This window comes from Nestor notabilis, unplaced genomic scaffold (genome assembly GCF_000696875.1).
Source record: "Nestor notabilis isolate BGI_N333 unplaced genomic scaffold, ASM69687v1 scaffold905, whole genome shotgun sequence".
In the NCBI taxonomy this organism is placed as follows: Eukaryota; Metazoa; Chordata; class Aves; order Psittaciformes; family Psittacidae; genus Nestor; species Nestor notabilis.
Window position 1 is genome coordinate 21422 of NW_009930546.1, and position 15183 is coordinate 36604.

At 41.3% G+C, this 15183-nt stretch overlaps 1 protein-coding gene across 1 annotated transcript in view; it reads right to left on the bottom strand.

Annotated features, from left to right (window-relative positions):
- The window catches only part of EP300 (E1A binding protein p300), a gene marked incomplete at its 3' end in the record, with an annotated part of 59876 nt that overhangs the window by 20778 nt on the left and 23915 nt on the right, over positions 1–15183 (bottom strand). Inside the window, 13 exon segments of the mRNA XM_010015441.1 lie at positions 834–1022; positions 1542–1982; positions 3019–3174; positions 3666–3775; positions 4639–4716; positions 6791–6965; positions 7396–7513; positions 7992–8126; positions 8460–8553; positions 10597–10833; positions 11755–11868; positions 12768–13029; positions 15154–15183. The exon segment at positions 15154–15183 is cut by the window's right edge and continues 177 nt beyond it. Coding sequence (XP_010013743.1) covers positions 834–1022; positions 1542–1982; positions 3019–3174; positions 3666–3775; positions 4639–4716; positions 6791–6965; positions 7396–7513; positions 7992–8126; positions 8460–8553; positions 10597–10833; positions 11755–11868; positions 12768–13029; positions 15154–15183 — 2139 coding nt within the window.

Here is a 15183-nt window from a genome sequence, read left to right on the forward strand (position 1 = left end):
GATATCTACTTTGTAGTCACTTACCTAAAACTTGAGTAGATGTACTAGAACAAATCTTTAGAGTTAGCAATGATAAACTCTTGACCAGTTTTAAGCTGCAAGTAGACACGCAGGTACGCATCCAGCTCTTCAGGGGTGTCTGACAGTCTCTTGTACACTGTGGCTGCCAGGATGACACTCCTGGGCAGCCACGCTCCTAGCCATCCCCAGTGACAAGTTGTCAGAGCCCAGTAAAGCAGCTAATCATGTATACAGAATCACAGAATCCTTTAGGTTGGAAAATACTTTTAAAGATCATCGAATGCAACTGTTACCCCAGAACTGTCAAGTCCACCACTAAACCACGTCACTAACCGCCACATCTATGTGTCTTCTAAATACTTCCAGGGATGGTGACTACACCACTTGCCTGGGCAGCCTGTTCCAGTGCTTGATAACCCTTTTGAGGAAGAAGTGTTTCCTAACATCCAATCTAAACCTCCCCTGCTGCAACTTGAAGCCATTTTACTCTCATTCTAATAACTGCTATTCTAACATTTAACAACCACAAATAACATCTGACTGTCTGACCAGAGTGCCCTTGTACACTGGCATTTAGCAAAAAGCCTCACAGCTGCAACCACATTATCATGGTCTTTTCTGCTTCTACCATCATTTCACCAGAAAACAGAGACCCTTATTTAGGAAGAAATAGAGGAAGACAACAATTAAAACAGCAGCAGCAGGTAGCACCTACAGCTCTCGGTGAACTCTGGAAGGAGTGGCTTGTATGGAGACAGAAATCACCTGGCAGTACTAGAGAGTTCTACCCAACAACTGGCTGACAATCTCACCTCAGATTTTTCCTCCATTTGCAGCTCTGTTTGTTCTGGTTCCCCTTCATCTGTTTTAATTTCCATTTTTACTTCCTGCAAAGGTGGCTGCTGCTGCTCTGGTACAGTCTGCTGAGAGTTCACCTCTGTGCTGCTGGTAGATGGGGGGTTGGATACCTGCCCATCAATGCTTACAGCTGGCTGTGAAAGCTGAGGGAACAACACACACATTACACACAAGCTTCTAATGAACTTACTCTTCTTTCTCTAATCTTTTACCTATGCTATGTGTCCACCAAGTTTAAATGCACTCTAGTCCTACTTGCTTCACCTGAAGAACATACTGCTGCACAACTCCAGTTATAGAAAAACATGCAACAGGAACATGCACTGGAAGGTCTAATATACAGAAGATTACATACTGTTTCCATATTATACCCCATCGCTATGCATATGCAGAAGTAACTAAAGACCTCATACATATTTCAAAGTAAATTTCAAAACATGCACTACAATTCTGAGAAATACTTCCTCTCCGTAAACACCAGATGATCTATAGACTTGTCTTGATGGAAAAAAAGATTACTTCCCACAGTTGCAAAAAACCCCTCTTTTGAAATCAAACATGCCAGGAGCTACCTCCATTATCACAGACACAAAAACAAAAGGCCAACTGAAAATTAAACCTTAAACATTTGCAGGGGAAGCACAATTAAAGTATTTCCTTACAGGCGTTGTGGGGTGCTGAGGCTGCAGTGGTGCTGTTGGCGTGGGAACAGATGCAGTTGTGCTCTGCTGTGACAAGGGCTGCTGCTGTTGCTCTGCAGATGGTGTAACTGGAACTGGAGGCTGGACTTGTGGAGGCAGCTGTGCCTGTGGAGGTGTTGGAGTCTGCCTTTGAGGAGGGTGCATAGTTTGTGACTGTGGTCCAGGAGGCATTGCCTGAGGTGTAGGTGTGGGGGCAGTGGGGGCAGCTGCTGCTGCCTGCTGTTGCTGTGATCCCAAGCCTGGGGGTGTATGGTGAGGTGTTGGGGTTCGGCTAGGTACTGGAGAAGGAGAGTTTCGGTGCATGGGAGGCTGGGGAAGAGGTGGACAGTGAATATGGCTCCCTTGAGAACCTGGAGCCATTGCAGGAGAATTCACAGGACAGGAAGTGCTGGTCATTTGTGCCTGTGGAAAAACAAGACAAGTACACATTTGCAGTGACTTGAAATAGAAAAAGCCAGAGAAATTACTGTCAAATGGCTGCTTTCCCACAGTTACTGCATACTTTAAAGAATGTGACAAACTAATCTGTTTTGGTTTTAAAAACTCTATTTCTAAAGGAGAAATGGTCTATTCAATTTATTTTGCTCCACACAAACAGAAAGATGGTTTATAATTTATTCAGGTGAAAGAGATGTTTCAATAGAACAACTTCTTCTTGTTGATCTATTTAAAGAATGGCACACCTATACTCCCAGATCACAAACCATTTCTCTCCAGAGCTGCAGATTCGTACATCCAGAATGAGACAATGCACCACGGTGCCCATGCCCCCACCCCCAAGACTAGAAACTGAATTTATCATCAGAAATAAGTACAGCTGTAACTGCACCATTACAAGATTACAAAATAAAAAAACGTATTGGTCAAGGAAAAAAGCTGTCACTCCACAAGAATCTTGCCTGCAAGCTAGGAAGAAGCATCAACGAGAAGCAAATTGACGTTCCCTACTTCTTCCTGGCCTGAAAGGTTCTTGCTGAAAAGGGAGAGGGAAAGGACAGAAAGGAAACTGCTAGACTGCAGGCTCAGATCTTCAGTAGTGACAACCCTCCTATCCCCCAAAGCTAGCAACACACATTGGTCCTGGATAGACATGCCTTTTTAGTAGTTAGTCGACCATCTCTTAATTTCTCAGCATCTGCTTTGCTGTTCAACAGGAAATTCTTAACTACTGCATTCTGCATAACAATTTCTTCTTTGCTCCGTAAAAAGAAACTTAGAAACTTTCTTTTGTCACACTTAAACCTGAGAACAAGCCAGCAATGTTTCACCCTTGCCATTCCCAGTGCTACATCAGGAAAATGCAGAGTCTCAATAAATGAATTTAGCTGGCTAAAATTCCAAAAGCATCTTAAGAAAGTTGTTCTCCACTACAAACTGAACAATGAAACCTGTATATTGCAGAGCTCACTGACACCACTTCCAGAAATGAGAAACTTACTTGAGAAACTGGTGTCTGATTGCCAGGCTGAGTCATAGGCATGCTCGCCGTGTTCATTCCTGGGGAAGAAGCAGGGAACTGGGTCTGTTGTAGAAACTGATTCTGACCAGAAGGCTGGCCAACTCCTGGTTGCTGCATACGTGAAGGAAATCCCATCTGTTGGAAAAGAAAGGAACTTGTATCACAGTGTGCATATAACTCCATAAAATTTTACACAAAACAACATTTATCTTGTTGCAGAAATTGAAGCTTGCCACTTATCTGTAGAATAGAATATGGAAAGCCTGCTTAGAGCTCCTCAAAAAACAGATACTATGATTTCCCTTGTAAGCTAAGGAAAAGGATATTGATTTCAGTTTGGAACTGTGACTTAAGATTTGTTTTCATTCTGTGTGTTAAGAATGCAACAGCACAAAAAGCCACTTAAACTTCCATTTTTAGGCAATTTTTTACTACCCAGATATAAAGGCTTACCATAGTCCAAACAAATCTTTCAGAAGAGATGCAAGATGACGAACCCAAAGGGTCGAAAGAATGAAGAAATAATGCTTGATTCTTTAAATTCTATTTATTTACCTAAGGAAACTACAGCCAACAGAAGCAAACCTGCAAGCTCATCACCCTGGGCAGAGGGAACACACACTGACCTGGTTCATGGCCCCAGCCTGGCTTAGCTGTCCAGGGTGCTGAAGAGGAGGGGTTTGCCGGGGTCCCATCGGTGACAGCTGCATGTTCATCTGGCCAAACTGATTCATTCCTGTGCATTTGTGCCAAAAAAACCACTTATAAACAAAGGCTTGAATCCTCCTTTGGGCACCATTCAACATTTAGTGAAGAAATGTTAACTTTTTCAGAATTTCATCTTCTATCAACCAGTTTCCGAACATGCAATACTACCATAAACAAAATAATTCCTTCTGTCAACCAGTTACATGGAATAACTTTCAATATAGAGTGTCCAAGGTACCATACTCCTCCAGAAAACAGACCAATTTTTTTTCCTCCTGAAAGATTTGTTTCCACTAACTGTTATCAAAGCTCCGAAGTTTGAGAACTATTGGAGTATATGACAAATAGCCAAAAGTGTCACTGCTGAAGACCAGCTTTCTACAGAAAGCTGCATTATCTTAATTACATACTAGAAAGTCACTTACTGAATCCCAAACTCTTCACTTAACTACTCTGTATGTTGGCTACAATACTTCTTGAATATGTAACAAAGGTTTTGCCCCTTCCTTCTAAGTAATAATTCTCACCACCTTCCCTTCGCCACCAACGCATTTCATCTAAGCAGGCTAAGTGCAGCATGTTTGACTGACCCCATTTGACTGATCCATGTTCAAACAATTGGAAATGTCAAAAGCACAGAGTTCTTTAATTAACCAAGCAAGCAGCTAACATGCAGCTCAAAACCACAAGATCATGAAATGCTACCTAATTTTTAATTTTTTTTTACATATATAATATGTAGTTATGTAAGTATTATACAATATAGATAGCTATTTTTTAAATCAAATGAGAAAACTGTGGGTGAAGCAAGGCCTATGACACTTCATCAAGAGTTGCCCAATCCCAAGATTCCTTCAAAATCACAGTAGCCAATTTTCTTCAAATATTTACCTGGCTGTGCCTGCATGCGGTTCATCATCTGGTTTGGCACATTGGCACGTATGAGGGTTGGGTCAGGAAGAGGACCATCTGGATGAAAAAAAGATACTGGAATGAGATTATGGCATTCGGAAGACCACCAGGTTTTATCCAGCAAACTTACATGAAACCCCATGTGTAAAACAAAAAAGGAAGGACACGGTCCAGTAACTCTAAGCATTCTTGAGGAGTCCTCAAAATGCAAGGCAAAACCAAAAACTTCCCTGAAAATGTAAGCATATCCCATTGACAGAAATATTATCTGACTTAGAGTCAGCTTTCAGAAACTGAGGACAAATGTTATGTATGTTATTGAGGTACAACAACAAACTCAATCACTCAAACCACAAGAACGTCTACAGACCACGCTACACTGTTCCACACAGTATTTATCAAAGCTCTGAAGTTTGAGGACTATCAAGTACATGATAAGTAACCAGAAGTGTCACATCTACTACTGAGGATCAACTTTCTACAGAAGTTACACAGTAAGTGAAGTCACAGTATCAACCTTTAAGAATCTTTCTTGGATCTTAGTATGCACCCTGGTAAACCCTGTTCTGACTTCAAGCATAAAAAGACCCAGAGCTGGATTTACCAAAGTACATTCAAATTTAAGCGGGATGAGAAGAACTCAGAGGAATATTCTTGCATCCTATGCCTGGAGCTACTGGATCTTTCTGCAGTGTTAGGAAAAAAACCAGGAAGTTTTTTGTCTCAATTGAGTAAATCAAATTTTGACCCTATCTCCTTATTAGAGTGTCATTGACAGCTATCTGTTTCCATGAGATGTCTTAAGAACTCCATTCTTAACTGTAAAGTATCTAAGAACATGCAAGACAAAGAATCAAGGAGAAAAATCCTTTTCTTCTGATAAGGAACCTCTTGAAAGAAGGAGTCATTGGAGCCAGAAGAGCTCTAGAAAGTACATTTGCAGAACTGTTGCATTTATTTTTAAGAACGACTACTTCAGTGGCCAGATCAGAGGGGTTAGAACTAGATGACCTTAAGGTCCTTACCAACCCTAACTATTCTATGATTCTATGGGGTGGTGAAGAAGAAACATCTTAAAACAGATTGCAGCTCAAATAGTTAAAAAAATATTTGCTCTCTTTTACAGTTAAATCAGAGTATGGAATGTAATTTTACTTAGAAATATACAGTTTAAAATCCTGTATTTCAATTATTTGCAGGGCTTCACTGGAAATACAAGATTACAACATCAGCAGACACACCTTTCTACTTTCTAACTCAAAAATATCACCCACAATAATACAAATTACCTGGGTTTATGTTACCCAAGTAAACATATTCTAGATACCTGACAGCCTAGAGCACCTTGTCCCTTCCTATTGTTAAGGAGACATTCCACTCTTTAGCAGCATTATAGTTTTGGTCATTAACTCCTCTACAATTTTATTCTAATATACAAAAACATGGTTAGCAGAGGGGAAAAAAAAAAAAAAAACCACAACAAAAAAACCAAAACAAACCCAAAGCTGTTTAGCATTAGGAAGGTCAGTCAATTCAAGTAACCGAACTACTGTGAAACAGAAGATAGCTGCATGGGGAAAAGAAGTGAAATCTGGTTTTCACTGCATGCTTGAAAGGTCACTTCTCCAAAAAATCCCAAACGTGTCACAGAACAAGCACTATCTAAGCTCTGAAAGGCATAAATACCTAAGCATGCCAATCATCATACTCTCTTAGCAACAAAAGTAATAGTAGTGATAATTTTAAACACCAAACTAAATATTATGAAAAATGTGTATATCTCTTACAGTAACTGAAGTTATCTTTAAATCAATTCATTCTAGGAGTGAAACTAATGAGACTGAAGCTCTACAATCTTAAGGATGCAACTTAATCTCCACTCCCTCCACCCTCAAAGTAAGTGTAAAGGTTTACAATGCTTTCGTTTGTTCAGAAGACTAAATGCATTTAGATAATCTATGGTCATTAACTAACACATAAGCAAAGTGAAGAGTTTGCAAATACTTCAGAACAAGGAGGGAAAAGTTCTGTTTAACTTCGAGAAAGCCAGGTACCTGTGAAACAAGGGCTTACTAAAATGACACTACAGGATTCTCCTGCACCCAGGAGTCAGTAACCCAACTGCTCTTACTTGCAGACATCCCAGGCTGGGGCTGTCCCATGTTTGGCCCTTGATTCATGGGAGCCTGTGGCATGCCCGGAGCATTCGGGATCATGTTCTGCTTCTGGAGTCTGGTTCTTCGTTTCTCCTCCAACTCCTTTTGAATCTTATAGATCTTCTCTGCTAGCAAGTGATAGTACTCTGCCTGTTGGGAAGGAAACAAGTCAGGAAAGGAGATGACACATTAAGTAAAGGCAACAGGTCACAGTAATTCAAGCTTGCAACACAGCCTCAACACACACATTTTGGCTTGGGTGGAGGTGGCTCTCCCTTCACAGGGGCTGCCAGGCAGACAGGATGGCAAAAAGGGGCACTGGTGGCAACCATTAAACTAACACAAGACATTTCTCTTCTTGCGTCCAACACTTCTTTGGGAAAACCACAGCGAAGAGCTTCAAGCTGCCTTCAGGGGACCCACAGAAGTCTCGGGCACAGCACACCCTGACAGGCACTACCTCTACTCCTGGCACTTCCTCAGACTAGGAGTCTCATCTGGGCTTTCACTCCTCTTCCTCCACTATGGGTTGGAGGAGACACACACACACACAACTGGATTACAGAGGATGGCATCTCACCCTGCTGTTTGCCGATTCATACATATCACCTTCCACTTTCCGAGCATATGCCACCAGATTCTCCATACGCCGATCCTTCAGTGCTGCAGGGTCAGGGGTAGGAAATATGGCTTGGACCCTGAATAAAAAAGAGCATGCAGAAAATTAGGGGACATAAGTCCAGACAGGGACCCAGAACTAACCCCAGTGATCTGAACATAAAGCAGCAAGCAAATTTTCTGACAGACTGAGGCATTGCTACTGCTCTCAGGGGACACTGCCACTGTGCTGATGGCCTGAGCACAGAGTGGGACACTTCCAGTACAACAGTCCCAAACCAGCAGATGCACTCAAGGCTTCTGCTTTCCCTTTTCAGGCACCCTGACAAAACCCATTCTGTGGTGCCCTAGTTTTTGCTAATACCTCTGATGGTGATTCTCTGAGCAACCCTAAATCACTCATTTAAAACTAAACCACAACACCCATCTCATGCACCCTGACAAGACTCACTTTCCTGGCCCCCTTGTTTTGGAAGCCAGGCTTCCTCCTGTGCCACATGTACACCTCAGAGGCAGCAAGTCACTTAACACGAGATTGTTTTGACATTAGCTACTCACAGTTTATGAACAAGGTGGTTTCGGAGATCCTGAGTAATGTCTTCATGCCACTGCTTTCGAATTCCGGTGTTGGATGGTTGAGCTGTTGGCATGGCACCCAAACTGGCAACATTGGCGCTTTCACTCATCATGGGGCTTCAAAAACAGAGGAAGAATTGAGGGCAGAAGTCTAGCCCAAGCTTAGTCATCTTACAGTCATAGCCTCTTTCAGAATAATGTTAAGACAAAGTGCCAGTTCAGCCATTCCCTAATCAATGGACAAACTCTGCAGAAACAGCTGCACAGGCACCAAAACAACACCATGAACGAGTACATGCTGTACTACCCAAGGGTTTGGAAAACTCCAACAAAAGCTACAGAATCCAAAGGGAGAGATACCCATCAATGGCATTTACCCTACTGTTTATGCAGCAAGTGCCGCGAGATCAAAACAAAAATCACTGGGGTACAAAGAATAACTAAACTTACTTTTGAGAATTCATGGTTGAATGTAACATTGAGTCAGGCAGCAGATTAGCAGCTTGAACCCCAACTCCTCCATTCACTCCCATTGGATTTGCACCTAGAAAACAGAAGAATAAACATTCTTAAACAAATATCCCATTTACTGTGCACGAAATCAGTAGTTGCTCAGCAATAACAAGGGTCTAGACTGGCAAGTACTTTGACTTTTCTGGAGTGAGCTTAATTACCCATTGCTCTCTTTACCCTCTTCCTTCTACAAACTTAGGAAAAGTCTAAGCCACAACAGTGGTGACCTCCAAGTGAAACATGACACCACACTACCACTCTGCACATAGAATGGTTGGGTTGGATGGGACCTTAAAGATCATCTAGTACCACTATCTTCCTGGACTTCCCAACAAGCAAGCAATTTCAATTTGCTACAAATGTTATGTAGCAGAGTCCTTCCCTGTGACACCTCAACTGCAGATTCAGCACTACCAACCACCTCAGGTTTTTTGTTTAGAAGCAGTTGAGATTTTTCATCATTCAGAGGGTTAGGATGTATATTCGCAAAGGTTTCAAAAACTCAAACATCAGCTACCACCTACATCTGACAAGGGCCGCTCTCATCCACTCCATACTTCAGGATCCTATAATCAACACCAATGTTTGTAGTAAGAAAGAAAACTTGACAATCCTCTACAGGAAAAACCTCTAGTAATTTGTTACATATCAAAATCTGTTCTTCTGAATCAGGGCAGATCTCAATCACCATAAAAAATTGTCCATTTTCTTCACACACTACAGTTAAGACTTAAAAAAATGAAGAAAAAGTAAGCAGATTTCTGCCTGGAGCTTCGGAATAGATCACTTTGTGAAGTTGAGAGTAGCCTGAATGCCATTACCAAGCTTCACATGTATTTAGGACACCTGAACCCCACAGAATTTGTATTTCAAGCAAAATTTGACACTGCATACAAGAGAAATTCACTGAAATTAGTATATCAAGCCTAATACAAACCTCTAATATCACAACCAAGTGCTTAACAGCCTTTTAATAAAGCTGCCTCCAGCCTCTCTTCCCTTAGTCACTTCCTTCTCCTTCCCAAATACATTTTGCCATTTGAGAGCAAGCTAGTGTAGAAGACAACTGTCAACCTTTGCCTTAACTCTCCCTTTTCAACTGCCAAACCCAGCCATTTGTTTGACCTACTTAGGACTGACTCTTTTCACATTGCAGTCATCACCAAATCCTGATGTTTCTCCTAAACCAAACCTGTGTCATGTAGGCCATGACAACATAAAACTGATAATTCCTCTTACCTGTTGCAATTCCCTCCTTAGCCACCCTCTCCAAATAATGAAACAACAGTCAAAAGTCTACACTCTCCATGCTTGTCCCTTCTACATAAGATCCAGTTCTTCACTCTACAGGAGCTTTTCAACCCTATCTCATTGGATTTTCTTATGAGTGCTACAAGGAGCACCCAATGAGAATGTAGAGGCCAAACTCTGTGTCTATAAATAAAATAATGTATTTAAAACCCCCAAGCAAGAAAAATTTTGCTTCAGAAAAGGAATAACATTTTGCAATAAGCTCCCCATGCAATTTACAGGTACATACGTCCACATGATAGGATTCAGAGAAAGTCTGTTATTTACTACTTTTCATTTTTAAAACAAACATTACATATCTGAGATACAGCTGTAAAATGCTGCAGCCTGAGTGACAAGGAAGTACACTTGAATATAGGCATTCCAACACATGCATTTCCAATTAAAAACTCTTAAAAAAACCCTAAACTTACATTACAGAACAATTACAAAGCTACAAAGCAACATTAAATAAAGTGCTTTGGAAAACTGGTTCACAAAAAAATCCAACCAAACACCCAAGCCCTAGTCATCTTTCAAAAGAAAATACTTTTCTCAGAGAACATCTTCTCCAAGAGAAGCTATCTGGTCCCTCTAATGTTCCTGTTCCACTGTGCAGCTTGCTATATCAAATCTAAAATATTTGATATTTAAAAAAAAAAATAAAAGCCATGCCTTTTGCAAATCAACTAGCAGTATTAAGCTAGTAGGTTGAGAAAATCTGCATTAGATAATAGTACAGGAAAGTTGCCTGTAGTTTGTATTTTAACACAGATAAACTTACTCATTGGATTCATAGGGCGCAGACCCTGGGGTGTCTGTCCTTGTTGCTGATTCTTCACTTGAGCCTGGGGCTGTGTCTGCATCTGGTTCCCTTGATAGGTCAGTCCAAGGGCTGCATAGGCTCTCTCGATGGAGCTGGGGTCTATCTGACTGGTAGTGTTTATGCTGGGTGTTGTCTGCTGCCCCACACCCACAGAGCCAGTATTTGCAAGTCCTACTGCAGCTCCACCCAGCAGTGCTGGAAGAAAAGTACCAGTACCAAGTTAGTAAGGACAGCAGGAGATAGCCCAAAGACATCCACGGAAACAGGGAGAGGAGCTAAGGAGTACACTAGCTGTCCAGAAGTAAAATATCTCCTTCTAGGTACATGCAGAGGCCAGGTCTAGAAACCTGGCATGAAACAGGGAGACAAGTTTTGACCCAACCAACCATTCCAACAACATACTGTTTAGGACACCTCTATTTGCTTCAAACTGAAAACAAAAGTACACTATGACACAGACTAAACACAGAAGGGTACATACAGCTCTTCACCAGCCACTGTATGTTTGGTTTTGTTTTGTTTTGCTTTTTTAAGTTTTCTTAAAACAAGAAATATCTCAGCTCACATTAGTCATGAAAAGAGCCCAAAGTAACATTAAGGAGGGAAAAAACAAACAGCAGCAAAACCAACCAAACAAAAAAACCCTCCAGACCACCATACAGGTAACACAACAACAAAAGTCTTGCCAAAGATTTTAGCAGGAAGAACAAGGGGACACAAAAAGAAGAGACATCTGATGCACAAAGGATGAAGACAGAACCAAACATTGTAAGGGCTGAAATGACGCAACTGTGTGTATATGCATGCATATCTGTCTCCAGAACCTGGCTAGCTGGAAGAGATGGTAGTGAAAAGCCAATCATGTGGTTGAAAGATCTTGACTTGTTCACCCCTACCACTCTCCTGCTAGGAAAATCCAATAAAGTTAGAGATCTTCCATAAACAGTAGCTATCAGACAGAAAAATACTCTGTGACTCTTAAGAGCAGGAGGAAAATCACATTACATGTTCCTAGATACCAAAAGCATCACCACTATCACCTGGGCGCAAGAAAGTTTAATTCCCAACATGCATTTTATGGTTCATCCAATATATGGAATTCCCCAGTAGACTTACATTGTTGATTTCTTTTGTCCCCAGCATTTTTGAGAGGCAAACACACAGGACAGTCATGTCTCGTGCAATTCTTCCAGTGCGAGATGATTTGTCGGGAAGACGCACAATGTGCCACTGAGAAAAGGAGAGGAATGAAAAGCTTTACTACCAGTATCTCCACATGGTGCATACAAACTAGGTAAGGAGCAACTATTTCTCTCAGGGAACACATCTATATCAACACAGGTCAGTATAGTATTACTTGAAAGAGCCCTGAAAATGTAGCTTCTGCAAGTACTGTTGGCTCAACTAAAGCTTACTTCAAAGACCTATGCCACGTACCCTATCCTATGGCTCAAAGGACACCACCATATACATCAGGCAGACTGTACCAAGCAATTGAGATGCCAACTGACAGATAAGGCTAGGCTACCAAAAAGGTAGCATACGTTTTTCCTTGGCTACTAAGATATACTCAGAGTTCATCAGTTCCAGTAGCAGCTTAATTCCTGGCTAGCTATTGCTTGAAATTTCTCTTCCACTTGAGAGACAAGAAGACTACTACTTGCAGATTGCTGCTTTGTGCCTAACCTTATCGGAACACAGCATTCAAAAGGTACTGCAGTGAGTTACAAAGTCAAGCAAAAGATCTTTACTCATCTCTCTGTGCCTAATCTACAGATGAGTGCTCTCATCTCTAACTTGCCTAAACTTTAAGGGTTCAGAAGTTGTTTATGATTTCCATTCTTAAGGGGAGAGACAGCCTAAAAAAAAAAAAAAAAAAAAAAAAAAAAAAAAAAAAAAAAAAAAAAAAAAAAAAAAAAAAAAAAAAAAAAAAAAAAAAAAAAAAAAAAAAAAAAAAAAAAAAAAAAAAAAAAAAAAAAAAAAAAAAAAAAAAAAAAAAAAAAAAAAAAAAAAAAAAAAAAAAAAAAAAATTGACTTCCTAAGCCACCCACTAGTTTTCCATCTCTTTCTAAGAGCCCTTCTCATTCTGCAAATGATGACTGCACCTATATAACCACTCCTCCACTTACCTTGGCAAGATTTGCCAGCCTGACAGTGTGTCATATGGTTCAGGACATTCTTCATGGTTCGGCAGTGAGGGAGGTTGCACTGTCGCACCTCCCCATTGGCCTGTTCTCGCCGCTGACATTTGTGAGCATGCAAGAGGAGAACTAGTTGCTGTTGAATGAGTTTCCGTTTTTCTGGATCTGCTGTTGGTGCTCCAGAACCCATTCCTTGAGAAGCTGCTGGCCCCATCCCAGCTTGCTGAACTTGGGGAGCCTGCTGCTGGCCCTGGAAGAGGTGGAAAGGAAGTTCTCAGGAATAAATCTATTTTTGAGAATAATTCATTTAGCAAGTAAACAACAGCAAAAAAAACAAAAGAATCAAAGCAGAGAAACAACTACCACAGTCTCTGATTAAGGGAATAGCCCACCTATTTGTAGTTCTGGATGACTCATTAAATACAACTCTTAGCAACAGCCCTGGCAATTCTCTTGCCAGTCACAATTTCCTCCCCATACCACCCTCCCAGTCCTAGCTCTTGTCTTATCAAAGCATAGCAGAACTTTGCACATGCTGACAGGTTAATTGTGGTGCTAGACCAACCAGAAAATATTAATAGCACTTAGACCTCAAATCTCCTCCTCATTTTGGAGGCTAGAAAGTTGCATCCACAATTTTTGCATTAAGGGAAGGCGGCATCTTTTAGCGCAAATAGAGTTTTCCCTTTATTTCAGTATAAGGTGCCTCAATTTGACTGTTCCTAGAAACGGAGAATGAAGGGGAAGTTTTGGGAACTTTTTTCCATCGGGAAACTTCCATGTAGGCATTTAAAACAAGCATCTCCTAGTCCCTCCTAGAGATAAAGCACAACTCCAGGAGAATACATGCCACAGAACTAATGTCAAGTATGGCAACACCTAGTACTACTTCTGTTTATTTCTTCAGACTTCTTTGTATTTCTTCCCGGTGACATTTAAGGAGTATTCTGCAAAAAGAGAGGCTGAGGGACTCTGTCTTGCTTGTATCAGTTCAACAGCCTTCAGTTTCTAACAGACTCTTCACAGAGGGTTTTAGAGGATGTTTCTGGAGATCTCCAGATTTTTAGAGCTCGACTACTTGTGTTTGTAAACCTCAGTTCTCCTTCAGCATTTCAATACTAGTATTAACCTTTCCTTTTACAGGGAGACTTCACCAATTACTCAGTCCCCTCAGGGTTTCCGTGTGTTCCGATGTGACCGTACCTGCCTTGTTTGCAGCCTGTCATTCTAAACGACAACTGAGATAGCAGCAATTTTTCACTCCTAGGTTCAGCTGGGGTTCTGAACAGCAAATTTTGGCTGCTGCTTTATCAGTTCATACAACCAACTGGTTTGGAGACTTCCAATGTTTCATGCTCAACTCAAAAAACAAAACATTGGACTCACAGGATTAAGCTCTTTAATTCCAAGGTACAAGTTACCTGGAAATGTTTTTTTTAGCAACAAAGATCAAGAGACTAACCCTCCCAGAAGAGGGGGGCCTGGGGTAAGGGAGACAGGAGGGAAGGGAAGCATGGAATCTGAAGCAAGAAGAACCACAAGCTGTATTTAGAAACGTGAATTTGTTTCCCAAATTAAAAAACCCACATGTATGTAGGGGACAAAAAGGCAGGGCATGTTGCATGCATACCCCTAACCAATTTAAACTTCTAAAATGAGGCAAACACATTCAGCCACCAGCATTAAGCTCACGCTAGGGAATCTAATGTTCAGGCCTGTGATTTTTAAGCTTGCACCGTCCACTATTTGCCATCCACTCTTCCCACCTCTCCTACTTTCCCCTTCCTTAAGCCCTCCTTCAGTAACAGCATGAGGGAGGAACAGGGCTACTACAGCAACAACTGCCAGGGAAAATCCAGCATCAGGACTGTTTGTGTTCATGTAATTCAGAACAGGAACGAACACACAACTGGTGCTTCTAAGCACTATCATTTCTGTTTGAGAAGGGATACCTCTCTGTCACAAAATCATCAGTGAGTACAAGCAGCAAAACAAGCCTCAAAACAAAGCTACACTGAGAAGAAGGGGCCCAACAGGGCAACTACAAGAGAAGGGATACGAGAGGAGAGCAGAGGTGTCCAAACAGGTGGCAAATCTCACTTCAGTCAAGGAGCTTCATTTAACTTTCTCTGCTAACAGAGTTTGAAGGGCAAATAGTGGAGGTCCAGCTTCTCCAAAAGAGAAAGTACAACTCAGCTTTCTCCTTCAGATCAGCCTTTTTAGGAGTTAAGCAAATACATTATGTATGGATTCAGAGCATGCATTCACGCTGGGTATAACAGCTGCAAAAACTTTTAATATGGCAAGAGCAGAGCATATTGCTCTGCTTCAGTCGACTACAACATTTTCTGGAGACATCTTTCATGCTACTTACCATGTTAGGCATTCCTACCCCAGGATGTGG